The sequence below is a fragment of the Passer montanus genome, unplaced genomic scaffold, assembly GCF_014805655.1.
Source record: "Passer montanus isolate IOZ18808 unplaced genomic scaffold, ASM1480565v1 scaffold2, whole genome shotgun sequence".
Lineage (NCBI taxonomy): Eukaryota > Metazoa > Chordata > Aves > Passeriformes > Passeridae > Passer > Passer montanus.
This window is the reverse complement of record NW_024366591.1, coordinates 24,195,544-24,210,991: the sequence shown is the minus strand read 5'-3', so window position 1 is coordinate 24,210,991 and position 15,448 is coordinate 24,195,544. Positions and strand designations below refer to the sequence as shown.

At 37.0% G+C, this 15,448-nt stretch overlaps 1 protein-coding gene across 3 annotated transcripts in view; it reads right to left on the bottom strand.

Annotated features, from left to right (window-relative positions):
* MED23 (mediator complex subunit 23) overlaps nt 1-15,448 on the bottom strand; it is a 36,873-nt gene that overhangs the window by 7,991 nt on the left and 13,434 nt on the right. For all 3 annotated transcript variants that reach the window (XM_039707098.1, XM_039707096.1, XM_039707097.1), the window contains 11 exons: nt 12,001-12,201; nt 10,464-10,607; nt 8,980-9,125; nt 8,156-8,401; nt 7,833-7,975; nt 7,015-7,189; nt 5,199-5,362; nt 3,983-4,107; nt 3,284-3,489; nt 2,170-2,350; nt 611-781 (listed from right to left, as the gene is read on the bottom strand). In XM_039707098.1, the coding sequence (XP_039563032.1) occupies nt 611-781; nt 2,170-2,350; nt 3,284-3,489; nt 3,983-4,107; nt 5,199-5,362; nt 7,015-7,189; nt 7,833-7,975; nt 8,156-8,401; nt 8,980-9,125; nt 10,464-10,607; nt 12,001-12,201 (1,902 nt within the window). The remainder of the gene's footprint in view (nt 1-610; nt 782-2,169; nt 2,351-3,283; nt 3,490-3,982; nt 4,108-5,198; nt 5,363-7,014; nt 7,190-7,832; nt 7,976-8,155; nt 8,402-8,979; nt 9,126-10,463; nt 10,608-12,000; nt 12,202-15,448) is intronic.

Below are 15,448 nucleotides of genomic sequence, written 5' to 3'. Positions count from 1 at the left end.
GTCAGAGGGCTAATATAGACCAAACAGCTCCTGGATCAAACTAGATGGCATGTATTGAGCTACATGACAGCTTGTTTGTATCTGTTCTATCTCACTGTTTATTTTTTGACAGAACAGCTCATTGGCACTCTTTTTCTAGTCAGCAGGAACCAGTATGGTTACAGGAGCATTAAAATCTCAGCAACTCTCTTCCCTAACATATCAGGCTATCATTTTCTTGTCACACAGAAGACAGAAGAAGTTTTAATAATTAGAAAATAGTGTAGGTTTAACTATTGGTATAGTCATAAAACACCAGAAAAAAAACCTTTTCCCTGTGCACAAAACCTCTGTTTTAAGTAAATTTCAGTATAAACAAGATTCCAAAATTATTTGATTTAGATGAGCAAGAATGAACATCCACCCAATTATTAAGCTACCCCTATTTTTTAATATTACTGCATTATATTTTCAAAGTCATTACATACGTGATTTATTATTTTCATACTAGCCCAAACAAATTATGGCTTATTAGGCAAGTCCAAAAATTGATAATACTGTCCTCTAAATAATGGCTGATATCAATTCCACAGAAATTATTACAATAAAAGAATATTATTAGCTGTGATACCTTGTGGTAACTCATATGCTTTGTATGCCAGTCATTCTGCAGCCAGTGTTCTGGAGAATTCTCCTTCACAAAATCACTCACTCTGTTTCTGAAATCATTAGGCTTCAGTAAGAGTAACTGGATTATGAAGTAACAAACTTGAGCTTCATTTCCTTCATGACTACGCATAGCCTTAAGTGAAACAGATTAGATAACATGAAATTACAGTTGACACTGCTGTCTGCTCTATAGCCCCAAAACACAGCAGCCAAATTTGCTACATCTGCACACAAATTCACACTGAATATATAGTCTTTCAACTCTGTTTTTCAAGTGAAGCCATAAAAAAGAGGCAGGTTCAATCCCTATCTCATTTTCTGTTCCATGGGCACAACTTGCAAACTTCCCAGTGATAACACTTTGTGAAGGAATTCTAGGTCACTCTAATCTGTCAGTTGTCTTACTGAAAATAACCAATTAAGTGACAATGAAGTTAAGACTGCTTTTAACCTCTTGCCACTCTGACATGATTGGACTCCAGTCTGAAAACCAAATTAGAATTCAAAGAACCAGCTTTACATTAAGATGAGATTTAAAACTAAATATAAAGGACAATTACTTAACGCAAATGTAGTTCTCTCTAGGTGAGTACTGTTTCATTTTATAGGATGACATGAAAAGCAAGAGAATGCCATTTCTGTCTTACTATGATGAAAGAGGCTGATTTCTAAGGAAAGCAAGCATACTCAAATGGATACAAGATTTTCCATAAGCTTGTGAATCAATTAATATCATGCCATATCCTATCTACCTTTTAAGGCTGCAGGAATCGCACAACCATAGAATCATTTAGGGTAGGAAAGACCTTTAAGATCATTGAATCCAACCATTAATTAAGCAGTGCCACTAAACCACATCCTGAAGTGCCACACCCACAAATCTTTTAAGTATCTCCAAGGATGGTGACTCAACCACATCCCTGGGCAGCCTGTCCCAACACTTGACAGCTTTTTCAGTGGAGGTATTTTTCTTAATATCCAGTCCAGCACAACTTGATGCTGTTTCCTCTTGTCCTATTGCCTGTCACTTCTTATGGGAGAAGAGGCCAACCCTCACCTGGTTACACCCTCCTTTCAGGCAGCTGTAGTGAGAGATAAGGTCTCCCCTGAGCCTCCTTTTCTCCAGGCTAAACACCCGCAGCTCCCTCAGCTGCTCCTCAAAGGACTTGTGCTCCAGACCCTTCACCAGCTCCACTGCCCTCCTCTGGACATGCTCAATGTCTGCCTTGTAGTGAGGGGCCCAGAGCTGCCCAGCCTGTAGCACTGCACAGGGTTGTGACTCAAGAGCAGGACCCTGGCCTTGCTGAACTTCAGACAGCTGGCCTCAGCCCATTGATCCAGCCTGCCCACATCCCTCTGCAGAGCCTGTATAGCTAAATAAATAGCATGCCTCTGATTGATTATTAACTTAGCAAATAGTCACTATTTAAGACCAATCCATTTTTAAAAGATTGCTCCTAAAAAACGAGTCAGAAAGCAGACTGCATGAACTGTCATCTTATCTTCTGAAGCGATACTTACCAAACAGAGTATCAACCTATCCAGTGTTACAATATTGTATTTCCACACCATGTCATTGAGAATCTCAATGCATTTATTGAGCTGCTGGCCTCCTGCAGATGTAGAGAATTCGTACACCAAAAAATCTGCAAATGTCCTGACATGTGCCACCAGCGCTCTGGCCCCAATTCTTTCTAACACTCTAGTAGGAAAGGGGAAAAAAAGGCAACAAGAAATTGTTACAGTTCCTTACACATTCCTAACTGGTCTATTTGATACGAATAAGCAGTTTTTTAACACAATTGTCTTAAACAAAAAAAAAAAAAGACAAAATTCCCTCCCTTTTATTAAATTACTGAAGTAAATGCCAAAGCAAACAAAAAACCCCAACTTTAGAGCAGGATAATTCCTAAGTTGAAATACTATTTAAGAGAAATGCTTCAAGTTCACCAATTTAATCTGTAGTATTCTGCTCAGAACCTATGCTTTACTTATATAATTGCAGTTATACAACTCTCAGGACAACCTTCTGCAACTCAACTTTATTTTCCTATGCTATGCACTTTAATATAGCCATAGCATTATCAACTATTTCCTCATTGCACACTAGGGTAACACATGCTATCAGAAATACTGTTTCAGCAGACCTAGGAAGGACTGAAAAGAAATACATCTCTTTTTCACAGCTGGAACTGATGCTATTTCTATCAGGAACAAATTTAAAAAAACAGATGATTACTACTTCTATAACGAATTTTCATCTTAATCCAACATTTGTTTTCTAAAGGAATATCTGTCCCTTATTCATGTATAAAGGATAAGTAAATGAATGTTTTCTATTTTCTATTTACTCTTTCAGATTGCTTGAAACACTGCTATTACAAGTAAACTGCTTAATTTAAACACCTCACTTCCTCACCAGGAAAAACATGCATTGCAGAGCAATGCATGGTGGAACCAATTCTAAACACTGCACAATTATTATGGCACACTGGCTACTACCTAGCTCCACTCTCATTTTCCACGCTATGCATTCTCCAAATTAACTAAAAGAACAAGATGTTAATTATTAATTATGTCCTCAACGCTGAGAACACTGCTGTAATAACTCTGAAATAGCACTTTTTTAGCTCACCTGTAACCAATTTGATTAATGTGATCAGTGTCTAACAACATCTTCCACAGGAGACAAAGGAAAAGCGGGGATGAACCTTGAGCAGAGAAGTGTGTGATTATTTCATTCTCACTGGTCATCGACTTCCACTTGCGGTATTCTTCTTCCACATTCTTCTTCAGATTAAAACGGCTTTCCTGAGGCACGTTGTTCTGCTTGAAGAACACCTGAAAAAAGCAAGCTTTGCTGTGACTGGGAGCCTACAGTAAAACATCTGAACAGGAAAATTTTGTCTGATTTAGCACTGTATGGGTTCCTACTTGCTTGTACTATACAGCCTACTAGGGGCTGTAAGTCATTTCACTATGATACCTCATTGACTGTTTTGTCACTAACAAAGCTACCATGACAAACTGCCAAAAGAAAAAATGTTTTTTTCCAACTTTTTATTTTATTTTTTAATGTTTAAACCATCTGATCTACCTTGCACCAGAAATATCAGCTGACCAAATCTGACCTTAGAATTCTCTAGGGGAATGTAGCTAACACATTTCTAAAGAAATAGCAATGTTATAATCATGCTGCATTCTTTAGGGACTTGAGATTAATGCAGTTTGGACAGGTGAAGAATCTCACCAACTCACAAAAGGCAAAGGATCTTGTTAAGAGAATAAATGCAATGTATTTACAATTGTAAAGTCTTCAGGTTTAAACTATTACCTGCAGAGGAGCTGGAAAACAGCTTAGTGTATGCGATGCCCAGTTATGTGGAGTGAAACTCATGATAGTCTGCAATATGTCCTTGCACCAAGTTCCCTGAATTGAATCAGAGCCTGTGAAAAAGTCTAGAAAATGGATTAATGGTATTAGAATTGCTCCTTTTGTCATCATATGCATCAAGGCTTTTCTAGTCAAACGCATTTTCCATTTTTTGTCCAACTTCTCCCAGCCCCTTTCTTTATTTGCTCTACAGAAGACAATGGATATTACCTTTCTTATGCTGTTAACAATAAGAAAATTGTAAGGTTTGAGCTAGAAATAAAGCAATCATGATTTTAACATTTTACATTTAATTTCCCGTAATGTCACTAAAACAAGCTTCTGCTGATTAACTGATTAGACTTTTAGAGAAAAATCCTGAGGAAGATAATGATGGTGAAATTGCCAGGCGCCATTTTATACTGCTTCAGAAGGCTGCTCAGAAGTACCTGCCCCAATTAAACTGCAGAAATGAAAGCCTCATTCCCCCAAACCTTGGGCTGATTTCATCAAAGGCTGAGAAATGGTTAAAAAAATAAAAAAGAAACCAACACATAGAAGTTCTTTCCCTTTCAAATCACCTCCACCTCCAGTCTTTGTGAATCAGTTGTTCTAACTCTCCAGTGTGTCTGCAGACTAGAACCATAAAAAAGGAGAGAAAAACATCTCCCTCAAATCTAACAAAAACCTGATCCATGTCACTGCACACTGTTAAAACGTCAAAAGACACAATGAAAGCTTCCTTATTTCTCTTCCCCAAAAAAGAAACTCAACATTCAGACTACTTTTTCTTAAATGCAAGCTATAGAGGGGGTGGCTCCTGCATGATCAGCACAATTGCTGTGAGTATTTCATGCTATTTAAATAGCATGTATCAGTAATCAATCCAAGCGTTTAGATTTAAAATAATGAAACTCAAAATAAGACACTAAAAAACCCTCTAAAACCTAGTCACAGTGTGCCTCTGAATAAACTTTTAAAGAATGTCTCATTGTCTCTTCAATAATAGCTTTTTGCCTAAATACAAATAGTTGGAAATTAAAATTACACTTTTTTTTCCAAAACCAGAAGTGCATGGGATATGTTTTATAACTAGGTCATTACCATGACACTCTTTTGAACACTACTTTAGAGAAATGGTTTGACTACAGCTTTTGCTGGGATGTACTGCTATTACCTGTCACATGTGTTGCCCTTGCCAGAGTTAAGATCAAAGCCCTGTTGAGTTCTTCTGATTCTGCTGAAAGGACTGTTTTGGGATCATTGAGGAACCGTGTGAACTGTGGCTGGACTTCTGAGCTGCCCAAAGCTGTGATTAGCCTTAGAGCTGTACTCTCAACACTGAAAGAAGGAAACAGTCCAGTTAGCAAGTAATATTTATGCTGATGCTTCTAAGAGTCCAAAAATACTTATTTTTTTTCCATTTACTGCTTCAAATAATACAGAAACATTTTGTTTTAAAAATTATGGTCTTAGCCTTTTGAAAAAGTTTGCTTTTTCTACTGTTTAATAAATTTATCAACTATTTCAGTATTTTATTTTCAAATAAAGCACTCAAAAGAAGATTTAGCAAAAATTCCAAGTGTAGAGACCCTGATAAAGAGCCTCAAATATGTCTAATTTAGTCCTCCCTTATTATTTTTTGCACATCTTAATCTAAAGAAGATAATATAAATAAATATATGCAAAAACAAAATTAAAAGGCATGAATAATACATAGGAAGCTTCAAAGCTCAATACCATCTTCAAGCAGACAGCACTAAATTGTCCTTATTAAAGAAATTAGGAAGCTGAGGAAGTATAACTTTTGATTAAAAGCACTTTAATTTCCAGTGCTTTAGTTGGAAGCACTTTTCACACCAGGTAGTTTGAAGTCATTGGAAATATTTTTATAACATTGTGTCTTTGAAATGCCAAAGCCATAGTTTAGTTTATTCTAGTTGCATGCAGTGCTTATTAAAACTGACTAACATCTGTATTTTACAGACTGACAAAACAAGATTGAGGTCAATAAAGACATCAAGGCCTTGAATTTAAGGAGAGACATGTCTTAACCTGTTTTCCTTGTGCTTAGTAAAGGATAAGCAACCAGGCAATTTAAATTTGGACTATGAAATGGAGAAGCCTGATCCAGTGAAAGATGTTCCTGCCCACAGCAAAAGAGCTGGAACTAGATGAACTTTAAGGTCCCTTCCAACCCAAACCATTCTATGAATCTATTAAATTACTGTATAATTAGACTTTTTCTATATGAACTGGTAATAATGAAGTTACTCTCTCTCACATACTCCCACAAGATTTATTGTACACTAAGAGTCAATGGACAGTATTTTCACCAACTTTTTGACAACAAGCCCCAGATTCTACATAGAAACTGAATCTCATGCTCTTCAACTTCATTAACGGTAAACTCTAAGCTTTTGCCTGCAATTACCTGCATAGCCTCTCTAGACCTTCTCTATCCAGCTTTGTCACCCTTCTGTATTCAAATTAGCCACTGTTTTCAGCTATCATGACACACCATAGGAGGGACTCCACTCAGGTTCACGAACAGTCACCATAGCTTTGCAGAAACTCTTTCAGATGCAGAGTGAACCAGATTAATTCTCTGACCTGACTGAAAATCAAACTTACATAAAAATTAAGTGGAGCCAACTTAACTCTTGTAATGGCACAGTCTCACTGGCAGACAAACCAAGCACTGATTACAAGTAGCAGGCATTGCTCTTTTATCTACCATGCAAGGACCACTTCTTGGACATGACTGTCCTGTGTGCTGACTCATGACACTTCTGCCATGTGTGTGCAAGACACTGCCTCATGCATCTCTGCAGAGCACTACTGCTAACATCCAGCTGTACTGCTGAAACACGCCCTGCTGAGACACCCCAGAACAAGTCAGTCACAGAAGTAAGACTGGGAAGTACCATTTAAACAGCTCTCATGAAGCTTTCAACAAGAAGGAATCCGAGTTTATGGACAATGTCACTCACCAGAGATGAAGCTGGTTCTGATTAGTTTGTGGCACAGCAGCCAAGGAATGAAGATGGCTGAGGAGCTGGACTCTGTAATGAGGCTGGATGTGATGCATCCGATAGCTAAACATTTCCAGCAGAGTATGCAAAATTCCCCATGCATGAGATTTGAACACTGTTGGCAGGAGCTGACCTTATGGAAAAATTTTGAAAGGTAAGTTTCACAACTGACCACACCTTGAAATACAACTTCAGAGTACATTGGTTTTATTGGGCTGTAAGTCTCAGACATTTGGTGTGAAAAGTGCATATGCGCAAGTGCTGTCTGAAGATGCTCTAAATGTCGGAAGAGCACACGTCTGAACTTACAACTGACCACACCTTGAAATACAACTACAGAGTACACTAGTTTTATTGGGCTGTAAGTCACAGACTTGAAAAGTGCATATGTGCAAGTGCTGTCTGAAGATGCTCTAAATGTATACAGCTTAATAATCTTTTGAATGAACACATACAGCAGACATACAAATTATTTTAACATGAGAAATTAAGCATTCTGTGTGTCTCAAAGTAACTTTGCTTATGCTTTTCCCCTAAGCATGTTTTTACACAACACAGAACAACCTGGCCATACAAGTGATGGCATAAAGCGACAGCAGCACAACTAGTCTGGAATTTACTCCAGCACTAGGACAACTTCTACAGTTTGTTTTATATTATACTAATTTATACATGCTGCATCATTATATTTTCAGTTTTACTGTGATCTCCAGTTGCCATTAAATGAAAATACTACTTAACAGAAAGAAAGGGGGGAAAAAGGTTTTCTTTCTTACTGATGAAGCCTTTGATGCCCAAGGATTCTATTTCCATATAAACCAACAGGCGACTATAGGTTTCCACAAGAGCAGGAGCCAAGGCCACACTAGATTTTGCATGAGCCAGCTTAATTACCCTTGTAGCTATGCTGTGAATCAGACTGAGGAAAGAGAGAAAGTGTTTCTGAATCAAAAACACGGACTTAAAATTTAACACATTTTTAAAGTAAATTAATAGATCTATCTATGACATGTCCAGCCACAGGAAGTCTTTCTGATGATTAATTAGCTACATACAAATTTACAGGTTAAAAAGGAAAAGGTATCTGCATATAATGTACCTCATTTTGGCATGAACTGTGAGTGAGTCCAAGAGGTTCATTGGCAATGGGGTGATAGACCCTGATGCCATGCAATTAGTCCCTGGAAGAGGTGTCCTCATGTTGCCATTTCCATAAATAGTCTCTACTAGCACACCCATTGGCAAAGTGAAGCACTCTGAATTGGTTGAGTAAGCATTGCACAACAAGGCAATTTTGTAGTCATTCATCTGTAAGCTCTTATTCCTTAAGCTCTGTTGCAAAAACCTGTGTGCCAGAAAGATTAAACATTAAGCAGAAAGAAGAATACATATGCATTCCAGGAATACAGCTACAACAATCTCAGTCATAAAACCCATTGTAAAATAGTGGAAAATAATTAAAATAGTTATTAATTGCATTACATCAAAACAACTACTTCTTATGCCACGGTTTCACTGTGTTACGATTTTTCTATATTTGAGAAACAAACAGCTCAGGGAAAAAACACAATTAAAAATCACCTTTCCAGAAAAACACTGAACCCAATGTACTGCTTATCCACACTTTCTAAACCACAGCATAACAAAACAAAATTGTTCATTTACTTTCAGATTCTCTATCAGTAATAAAAACTGATTATTCTGAGATAAAATATATAATTTCCACTAGCTGCATAAAAACATTTCACTTTTTATGAAATATTTTGATTTGGAGCTCTGTCTTTTTGAATGACTTTGAAGTCACTCTACAGATAACCTTTCTACAGCATCCCATCACACAATACATTCTGAATACAGACTTGGAACTGCCAATTTCATTATTCCTAAACATAAATCAAAACATAACAAAACTCCCACACTCACTCATGGTGAAGTTTAAGAGAATGAGGAATGGGAATCTGCAACTTGGAGTTGTCACTATGGGCCTTCCGGTTCAGATGAATCCAAATGCAGGTCATTGCAAAAGCATGAGTTGACTGGGGTTTGTTAATGTCAGGTACAGGAATATACTAAAGAAAGAACACATGAATGTGACATACCACATGGATTAATGTGCAGAAAACCAACTTAGACAGCCAGAAATTTTCAGTAATTTTAACAAATTATCTAAGACCTTGGCAGAAGGAAATTCATGCTTAAGAGTATGCAGTTTCCAGATATATATAACTATATATAGGTACAAAGCAAATGCTTTTTCTCTCAGCCTCACACTTACACATTAATCAGAAACAAGTTATCTGCTTCCCTAGTAGATACTCAGTAGTTCAACAGTATTTTCTGAAAAATCTCAATTGTTCAGTGTCACAGTTAATCCTTAAACATGAATACACTTCTCATTAAAAGGTAGAGATACAACCCAAAATTAAAAAGTTTTGGATCTAAACATAGCTACAGTACTGCCATTGGAAAAGCAACTCTAGCTCTCCCCTTTTGCCAACATCCACATTTCTTTCCCCTTGATACAGTTACTGCTGCACAAACACCACTGACAGTGCAAGTGAGACAGCACCAATACATATCAACAGGATAGCAAGGCAGATTCATTTAAGGGCAACATCCAGAGATAAATTTTAAGTGCTTGTGAAACTGAATCTTAAAAAATGCTTCCTAAGATTCAATTTCAAAAGCACTTAAAAAGCACTAGTCAAACAAAGACTTTGAATAAGTGTAACTTGGAGCCATCATTACAGCTGAAGTAAGTAGTCCTATTGCTCTTCCTATATCTGATGCTATCAAAAGCAATTGAAATCTTCTGACACAAATTTACTGAAGAATTTCTGTGGGTCAAAACTAATGTAGCAGGGGGAAAAACTGCTACATATGAGTTTGATACATCACACAACTGCAGTTCTCTATCCATTCACCCAAAGTAAAAAGCATTACGATAAGAGTAAACAATCAGGACTTCACACTGACAGTGCTGCCAGAATTAAAGTTTAAGAACTTTGTCTAAGTGCCCCTTCCTCAGAAACTTTAATTCTAGAAGAATGTACAAAGCATGGATATGACTTGATTTGCCCCTGCAGAATGAATTTAAAGTACTATTCTGTTTCAGCCGAGATGTAACAATACAAATACACATTATTCCTTTCCAGTCTCCTCAGTGCTTTAATAAACTCCTCAAAACCTTAGTCAAACCAAAGCCAAGGAAGAGAGGAGTTAACACAAGTCTTTCTTGCCCCTAAAAACAAACGTGGTTACATGGATATGAAATCCTCAAAACAACTTATGAAACATCTCCCCCCAACTACGCAGCATGCTGATCTACCAGGACTATGAAGTATTGACTATGAAGGTCCCAAGTTTAATTAAAAATAAAAATAAAACTTCTCATATCAGAGACTTACTTCTTTCTCAGGATACAGGAGGTCAAACAGCTTCATAACTGGAAGGAAGTCAGCCAGTGCATTCTTCTGGATGCTGCCAGAGATGAACTGGAGTAGCACCCACATCAGGTGGTCTCTCCCCTTAATGAGACCACGGCCTGCCAACTGTCAAGAACACTCAGTAACAGACAAATACTGCATGCAGAATTAAAATCACTGCAAAGATTCTTATAAAAGTAGAATGGCAGACTAAAGCAGTTTCAGCACAGAATTTTATAGCAGGACTTAGGCAGAATCATACATTGTTTCAGAAAGAAGGGAAATAGGCACATTACTTCTAACAGATGAACAGACTCTGTGAGGGCCACAACAATTAATGGTAAGACTCAAAATGCATTTCACTCCTGAGGATCACTGCTTTAAAAAACTAGCAACACTTCAATATTAGTCTTAAATTGTCACCTTGTAGCCCTGTAGTGAAGTACAGTATTGCCATTCCTAGCATCAGGCCACAGGCTTTATAAACTCCTACAAAGGAAGTCCCTGAGCCAGAACAACTTTGGTTTGCTTCATCTGGACTCACCTGGGTTATTCAGTTTTTTTTGTTAATTAACTTCTTCATATGTAACAGCAACTCTCTAGTAACTAATATTCTACTCTTATCTTGCTTGCTGTAGTTTTATACTAGATTTGTACAACTGTGTTGTGCAATGCCTATTGTTTCAATGGTTTATAACAGTAATTACAGAACATAGCCTTGGTAAAATTAATTTCAGGGAAAACAAAGACAGCAGAGAACTACAATCCATCACAAGTGGAACACAACATGCATAGTAAATTTTTATGTAACACGGAACTGTGGACAAATGAAGACAGAGCAATGTGTTGTGCATGTTGGAAACTGCATCTAAATAGCCACAAGCTGATCCTACAACAAGGAGAAAGAACATCCCCTACCCTACCACCAACAGCATACAGCTCTCTCAGCAAAGAGCTCTGGAGGACTGACATGACCACCTTTAGAACTATAACCTTGAGCACCAGAGAAAAGGGCAAGTACTAGTATCAGTTCAAATGGAATTATTACAAGGAAGTAATATTAACTTAGGACTGTGATTGCCAGTATCACCATAATTGGACAAATTACCTACTCTACCTGAGTAGATTGATTAGATAAACAGGAAGCTCCTACATGACATGTTTTTTTAGCCCACAGACAGAACAGGGCATTCACTCTGTTCAAAATTTGTAAACTGGATGCAACAGCACAGTACTTAGGTCTTCTGAATTATGCCAGTTTATCTCTTTATTCTAGTTATTAGCACACTTTGAATCCAAATACAATGCAACATCCTGTAACCGAATACACTAAAAACACACCTAGCTCAGAGCATCACAACTTGAGAATTTGACTTCTAGAGAGAACAGTGATTAAAATTTTAATTAATTCTTACACATGTGTAAGATCTTGCAGGGATGAGTGACACTTTTTAAAAAAAAAACCTGGTTTTGCTTTTTAAATCCCTCTTACCATATGGGAGCGATACAAACAATTTACCTTTTGATGGAGTGACAGGACCATATGAGGAAAACTTGCAAACTGAAAGAGCACAAAGAAAATGAGCTGGCTGGAGAGATGCTGCCACAGAAGCTGACTGGTTCCACCATCATCAAACTTCTCTTCAGTCTCAGACCGTTCCATGGCATACACCACAAGATCCACCAGCTGGTCCTCCAGCACAGGGCAACGTTGCTTGTGCTGTAAGGCAGAGATCAGATACAGTATTCCAAAAGCCTTGCCATTAACTCCAGAACTTGCACAGTTGCAGTTACAGTACAGTATTTTGACAGAAGGCTGGGAAGCATGAGATGAAGTCTGAACTTAAGTTAAGGATAAGCCAGTATATTAAAGCTGCACTATGTTACAGGTCACAATGATATTTTACATTTTATTATATATTCCATAATTCCCCTACTCAGGTACAAAGCACAGCTCATCAATGCACAGATAACATCTGGGGGTTTTTTTGCTGTTTCATAGAATATTCAGGCAAAATGTTATTTCTCTGATCTCACACTCACAGAAAACAAAGCCCATTCTTTAAACACAGGTGGAGGTTCTTTTATTTGGTTTGGGGTTTTTTGCTGTTTTTTTTTTTTCACTCCTTCTTTTCTCCATTAAGTCCATTTCAAACATAGGGATCACCATAAAGAAAATGTATCAATTATACCATCAAATTGAGAGAAAGCATCCCAATACATAATGAAAGTATTTGATGACTATTCTCTTTTTCACTCTCATATTGGGTTCACCCACTGCCTGCAACAAGCAGCAGAATTAACATCTGGTTAATACCCCTATAACTAGATACTGTCCTACTGACATAGCACCACAGGTTACAATATCAAAAAGGTTTGAAAATTAATCAGCACTGTGTTCTACATACTGTGAATAGGATGGAAATTACACATCAGAGTGAGGAGCCCCTCAGATGTTAGACTGCCACAGTCTTCACAGTGAGCTATGCAAACCCAGAAATAATTTAAAACACACACCAGCTCTGATGATTTTTAATAATGATCAAATAAGGAATGCATTATATATTCAGATATATGCTGTTAGTACAGACGGATATAAAATAGGTCCACTACCAGTAATTTGGAACTCAGATTACAAATCTGCAGTTCAACACTACCAAGTATAATGTCACACGTTACAAGATCCTCAGTGCAACAATTTTCTGTTATTATCCTGCATTTGTATTGTTACACTCACTCAATGTACTGTAACTAAGGAAAAAAATCCATGGAGAATTTAACTTATCTCAGAAAGTGCTAGCACTTTGGAAATAATCTAACCTGATTGTTTCAATGCAATCTGTACTCAGGAATGGTCACATTTATTCATTTTTTAATTTGGCCTGATGCCTGTAACATAATGCAGCCTTAAAGAAAAAATTATTACTTTATAATACAAAAGAAAAGGAACTGAGCTGCTCAAACACTAATCATGAAAATGCATTATCCCTTTCTAGAGGCAAAAAGGTGTATGTAAAAAAGTTTTAAAAGATCACCCCAATACTCATAAAACATTTCAGGGATGCCTTAGATGAATTCTTTGACTTACTAGCCAGGCAGCCTAACAAAAGGCTAATATAAAGATATAATAAAAGTAAAGAGAGATGCTGAAAGGAGATGCTTGTTCTACCTTCATTGATGGTACTCTTTAGCTATGAAAAAAAAAGAGATTCTCTTCAATTAAAAATAGAATGCAAGAATTGGAAAAGTTGACAAAATACAGAGAACAGCATCCCCTGTTGCATGCTCTTTGCCAGCTCAAAACTGCAGAAAGCTACAATTCCAGCTGTGCTTTCTTGAAGCATGCTTAACACAAACCTCTAGCTAAGACAGAAAGCACCGATGATACCTTTTCTCCCGGTACACAATGTGACTATCACAGACCAACCACGGGACGGGTTACAGAGAGCAGTACTGGCACCATCCGTTCAGAACACTTTGGGGCTTTTGTGGCTCCTTTTTCTCCCCCTCCCAAAGCAACTAATTATGAAGCAGAGCAGGGTGCAACAGACAACACTACAGACTAGTTTATAATCCAGCATGCAAAACTACGATGTACAGGGCTTGAAATTTAATAGTTTGCTAAGCACTGGGTTAATGTCCAAAAACCTAATTATGTTAAGCTATATTAATTTGGAATAAAGTTATTCAAAGAATACAACAGGAAAAATATTACAGTTAAAAGGAGAGCCAGAATTTCCAGTAGGATTTTTTGCTATTCTGAACAATTCTTAGACTGGGAAAAGTTTAAGAGCCAGGAAATTAAAAAAATTAATTCAAGCTTTTATTTTGAAAACCACACTTTCATTACTTTAAAAACAATTTTCCATGAGAAAAGATAGCAGTACATCACATTCTATCCTCATTCATTTAATTTTCTGGCAATTCTTTTCTGTATTTTTAGTGAATATACATTTTTGCAAAGAATTCATATCTATAGTTTCAGAACTCTTGGAAATAAAATACTGCACTGCACAGGAATTTGTAGGATTGGACCCTTATTTTATTAATCGCTCATAAGTGAAATAAAAGCTCAGTATAAACTGAGATGAATAAAATTATACGTGAGAGCTGATTACCCTCATAAATAAGTAGGAATTCAGGTTTTGGCATGGCTTAAGTAAAACAAAAAAGAACAACCAAAAACTGAACAGCACTCCAAATGCTGTTCTGGATTATGTATGAAAAAATGTAGCATTCAAAAATCACTGTGCTTTTCCCCTAAAGTAAATATGACTCTAATTTCTACAATTTGGTTGTACAAACACATTCTCCATTTTGTTCTGAGAATAATATTTAAAGATCTGAAAATACATAATTTAATTGGAAACATTATTAAACCCTGAAGAAATATGGGTGGGGGGAAGTGCTTCCATGACAACTTGACACTAAAATTTCTTGAGGCTAGCCCTCTAATGGACTAGTGGTATTTGTTTAAATGGATCAGAGCTTCATTTGGATGGTGGCTTGTTGTTCTAATTTGGGTTTGAATTTTTAACTCCTTGTTTCTTTGGGGTGTTGAGACAGGATGGGTAACAAAGGGTAGGGCAGGGGCACAGCTAGCATTAGAAGTTTCTCCTTAAAGAAAAATATTTTAAGGATGGCTATGACAGCTTTTCAGTATTTTAAACATACAGCATTTAGTAAATATCTACACTTAAGAAATGGACTCAGAAGACCAAATCACAGAGGCCAAGATTACAAGAGTAAATGGTGTTTCCAAAAGTCCAAGTCAAAATGCCAAAATAGTTAAAGCATGACAGAACTACACCAACACTTCCATTTTCAAAAACTGTATGCTATGAGGACACAAAACCTTAAAGCTTATTATTTATATTATATCAGATTCTATCATCTCTCCCAAGTTTGGCAGCCATTCTCAAGTTTCCCCCATTAAAAAAAGGAGGACGTTTCAATAAGGAACATAT